Consider the following 5,090-nt stretch of genomic DNA (forward strand, 5'->3'; position numbering starts at 1 on the left):
CAAGGTAGTAAGAAGACATGCATTTTTTTAGCCTAGATATTTTACTGAGCAGGATTGAATCTTGCAACGAATCCGTTACGTGGAGAATAGGATAAAATTATAGAACCGGCTAAGATAAATAATAAAGTGTGGTGTAGGTAAGGAACTAGGTAACTGTAATTTTAATTACTAGGTCAAGAACTACATGTGGTCCTCAAAAGGCTAAGAGGTCCATAGACAAAGCAAAATAATTAGCTCGACCAAAACCAGATCATTTTCTAGCTCCAGTTTTGTCAGAGATAGGAAATACACTACTAATATTCTGTATCAATATCCAGGCCAGATTAATTTATAGAAAACAGATTCACAGTAGGGTAGATTTTAGGGTTTCCAAAATGAACATTGATCCTTTAGGGTTCCTAGCTTTTTTATTTATACCAACAAAAGTGCATGTATGTTTCAAAATATGCAGCATTCAATTCAAAACTGGAAGGTCGATGGTTTTTATATAAATGATCTCTTGTGCTGAATTGGGCATATGTAAATGGATTGGATCCCCTCATCATGAATATTGCTGAGCATATCCAAAGGCCATTGATTGAAGGTCATCCACCTCCTGGAAACCCCATTGTCTGTTGTTTGTATGTAGGTCTAAGGAAGACATAGCATGAGAAGCCTCCCCAAAAGTAGTAGTGGTAGTATAGGATGACACATGATCTTCTCCCGGCGAAGTGAATGAATTCTCATAATTACCTAAAGGGTTTGGATTCCAAAACCCATTCTCACAGTACGAGTTTGTGCTGGGATGATTGGGAATGTTAGGATTAAATTTTAGTGCCATGCTTGAATTATCTGAGTGGAACCAGCTTTGAACATCTTGGAACTGAGAAGGAAGCTTTCCATTAGGGTTTGCAGTAACAGAGCCATTAACAATGCTCTGAGCTGCTTGTTCCTTGAGAGAAGCAAGCTGCGACTGGAGATTGACAACCTAGACAAATTCCAAACACAGGGAACTAAGCAATGGATTTAGATAGATACCTATATTTCAAAAATCAAATTAGGGTTTCAACACATCTAATTACATCATATCAAACAAGGTCAAAGGGGTGGTGAGAAAAACCTGCTGTTGGAGAGCAAAGATATGAGAAACACAACCATAAATGGGGTCTTGAAGCCTAGCTTGAGCTTCATACAAGATTGTGACCGCAGCTTCGCAGCGATCACTGACAGGGAGGTGAGCAAGCAGCTTGGAGACATTGCTTGCACCAAAAACCTTGTGGATAGCTGCAAAATGGGTTGCACCTTGTTCATGGCAGAAATAAGGTGCAAAAACACAGCCTCTAACACATTTTCTTCTCAAGAACTTGCAGGCACCACAAGGGGCACCAGAACCTGTCATTTTGATTTATTTTAGTGGGTAATTTGAGAGAGGGAAGGGGGGGGGGTTGAGCTAAACATCATAAAGCAAAAAGGGGATTATAAACACGGGAGGAAGAGGGAGGTGGATCATTTAATAATCAATTGTTAATTGCATCTGGTCCCCTTATTGGGCTACACTTGCCATTTGTTTTTTCTTCTCCCCTTTTAAAAAACCCTGTGGCAACATTTCATTCTGAATTTTTATACCCTCAAATGAGATTCCATTTCGTACCCTTATACGACAAAACAAGTAGCTTAAAAATGAAACCCATTTCTATTTTGCTTGATGATTGGACTTATATGCTAATTATTCCCCCTAATTTTTCATTGAATGTTGATATATAGGCAAACTGATGATGTGTTAACTTGTCAAGTTATTTTCTTTTTAAATTTGGTGTTTAAAGGCTAATGAAGCAGCTCATGTATATATTAGTCATTGCGTGTGTATTGTTATTCTTAACACCATAAATTATGCTTATGCAAACAGTTTACCTAGCTATATCTCCAATACAAAAATGGTTCCGAATTTCAAGACTAATTATTTATGCTTTCCATTTATAAATAATTGGTGGAGATAAGGTTCTAATTTTAGTGGGAAAACTTTTTCTACAAACTCAACTCCTCACAACGTCTCAAACATTTACAAACTCTGCTTATATCTGAACTATAAAATCATAATTATCTCCATTAATTTTATTATTCTCCAGTTGTCGGCTATTTTTTATTGTGTCATATTATTATTAATTGATTGAAGGGCACATAGCACATAACTAATTAATAACCTAATTTACTATAAGCGCCATGCTCCTAAATTACAACTTGAAGTTGCTTCTCCTCTTCTTCATCTAAAAGTAGAAATAAGCCAAAACTAACGAATCTAGACTTTAAAAACCTTCCTCTCCACTAATGCATCAAAATAAATTTTCTCTATTCTCTATTAATTTACTTGGAATCTGTTTATATAATTTATGTTGTTTGAATCACATTAATCTAAGTTCTAGTATTTGTTTTTTTAGTTTTTACCTATCGTATTTTTCATATAAAATTTGCAACATAATTGTGGCTCATTGATTCATTATTTGTTAATATCTACTGCGTAGTTGATTATATATTAAGTAAATGAATAATCAATTAAACCTTTATTTGGGAAAAAATATCCAGTTGAATTCTTAATCAAAAATTAGTTATTAATTTAAGTATTTAAATTTTTTTCTAGTTGAATATTGTAATGTCCATTAAGTGATGATGTGGCAACTAATCTGGTAAATTAGTGGCGTGACAACTGAGGTGGTGACTAAGTTAAAGTTGATGACATGGTAGTGGATGTGAACACTCGCAAACAATTTTGTTAGGGGACGAAATTAAATTATAATTTTTATGATAGTAAAAATATAATTTTACCATTTTAATAGCCTATATCTTTATAGTGTATATAAATGATTAAATCAAATCTTTATCATTATTAGGGAGTTGAAGTACAATTTTACCTTTACTAATTTAAAATTTTAAAATGCCTAAATGAAAAGTTTTCCATTTTAGGGGCCCCTGCCAGCCTCCTTAATTACGCCCTTGTGAACACTTGATGGCATGGCATATTATAGATTTTTAGGATTTTTTTAAAAAAAAAATTTATCTACATTAAGGTGAGCCTAAACGTCCATTTGTCTAAATTCATTTTGGGTGTGTATTTTAGTAATTTTATATATTTTTATAATGTCAAAAAGTAATTATGATATGTTAAAAATTTTTAAAGTATTTTTAGATTTTTTTGGAATTTTCTAATATTTTTAGAATGGCTTAATTCATCGTTAATTTTTTTTTATTGAAGGCTCAATGAGTGTTTATTTATTTATTTATTAAGAGTTGAATTGCTTTACTTTTTGTGTGGGTACATATAAATTAACTCCTATAGGAGTAAATAGGGGCATAATGGTCATTATATCTTAATTTTTTTATGATTAATTAATTTATATATAATATAAAACCAAATTCTAAGTGAGTGTTAGGAGTAAATGGGGTTACAATAGTCATTATATATCTTATATAGTTTATTAATTTATATCTGAGTAAATAGGGTCATTATGGTGTTTCTGTCATATATATATATATATATCTAATAATATTTTTCAGAGTAAATCAGAAAAGAATGGTAAAGCCAAATTAATATTTTGATTGATGAGGAAGACCATTCAACCAATATCTTATATACAAGAAAATAAAATAATTGACATATAGATGAGCACTTGAATAAATTGTTATAAAAGTTAGATTTGAAAGGCAAAAAAGAAAAAGAGTTGAATAATGATAGAAATAAAAGGAATTTGAGATTAGAGCAGGATCAATTTCCTTTATAGTTGTAATTCAAGAAAATAAATAATAATATATTTTAGTAAATAAAAATAATTTGTTAATAACAATATATACAATTTATTGTTACATTTTAATTATTTTTATGGTTAAATTTTTAATTACTCAATAAATACTTCAAATTATCTTTTAATAAATTTTCTATAGTTACAAGAGTACAATTTCAATTCAACATTGACAATGAATCATTGTTGATTCAACCAAACTTTAATAAGGGATGTTTTGGCATGATTATTAAAACATGTCTCAAATTTAGAAATAAAAATTTTTAAGTCTCTATAGTCTTTTAAAAGATGATGGTAGTTATGAAGACAGTGGCAGTTAGAAAAAGAGCACCACCTATGGTTAAACTATTTTTAACTAGATAAGAATTGTAATTATGGGGTGTCCAAAAGAGTTAATTAGATACGAATTAGTCTTTTATATTCTCACATTTTGATAAATTTTCACTTTTTTCCTACATATTGGCTCTTTAAAATTAATTCAAGAAATTATATGGAATGAGGTGTCTGCCTTTGCACCTGCAACTGAAAATAAAACTGATATTTCTCCAAATCAATAATTAAAACTTTTTAATTTCCATAATCTAATCAACCTCAAATACCGTTTCTGTCGCTTGCAAATTATTATCAACCAAAAACAGTACATGTATAACATGATTGTAAAAGTGTAGGCTATGCCTATGCCTAATAAATTAAGTTCATAATTACGCAGAGGTGGACGTATAGACGGGGTTTATGCATGGCATTGATCAATTTCATTGGGAAAATATTTCTAATGGCTTTCACGTCATGTGTACTTGTTGGCCACTTAACCCCTGAATTAAGATCACTTCCCTTTCTAGACAACCAATCATTTTTTAATGTATTTATGGGGATTATGTAACTTCACACTTCTTTCTTTGCTTTTTATATTATAGAATAGTTTGTATTGAAATAGAGATATTATATTTTTCAATAGTTTTATGTCACATTAGTAATTTTATTTTGAATTTCATGATTTTAATTTAGATTTAATTTTTTCAAGATAAAAATGTTAAAATTCAAGATGAAAATATTGATGTGACATAAAACTATTAGAAAAGTGATATAAATAACATGGTGTCATTATTTCATACAATCATTTTCTTATTATATTATGAATTATTATTTTTTTATTTTCTAATAAAATTTAGATTAAAATATTTATTTTTATTAGGGTAAAGTCGATTAACCTTCTAAGTTTGTAAAAACTACACTTCTCTCTATAGATTGAAAAATATCCACTTACTCCTCTTGAGTATTAATAAAAAGTAAATGAATTTTAAATACAAAACAATTATACCT

General features: G+C 29.9%; 1 protein-coding gene across 1 annotated transcript; it reads right to left on the reverse strand.

The window, feature by feature from the left end:
* Positions 1–1,402, reverse strand: LOC107923753 (LOB domain-containing protein 29). The gene is made up of 2 exons (XM_016853917.2): positions 1,100–1,402; positions 1–967 (listed from the first exon to the last, which is right to left on the reverse strand). Exons 1-2 carry the CDS (start codon positions 1,376–1,378, stop codon positions 542–544), a joined length of 705 nt encoding a protein of 234 aa, XP_016709406.2. The 5' UTR covers positions 1,379–1,402; the 3' UTR covers positions 1–541.
* Positions 1,403–5,090: the final 3,688 nt, after the last annotated feature.

This window comes from Gossypium hirsutum, chromosome A11, assembly GCF_007990345.1.
Source record: "Gossypium hirsutum isolate 1008001.06 chromosome A11, Gossypium_hirsutum_v2.1, whole genome shotgun sequence".
NCBI classification, from domain to species: Eukaryota; Viridiplantae; Streptophyta; class Magnoliopsida; order Malvales; family Malvaceae; genus Gossypium; species Gossypium hirsutum.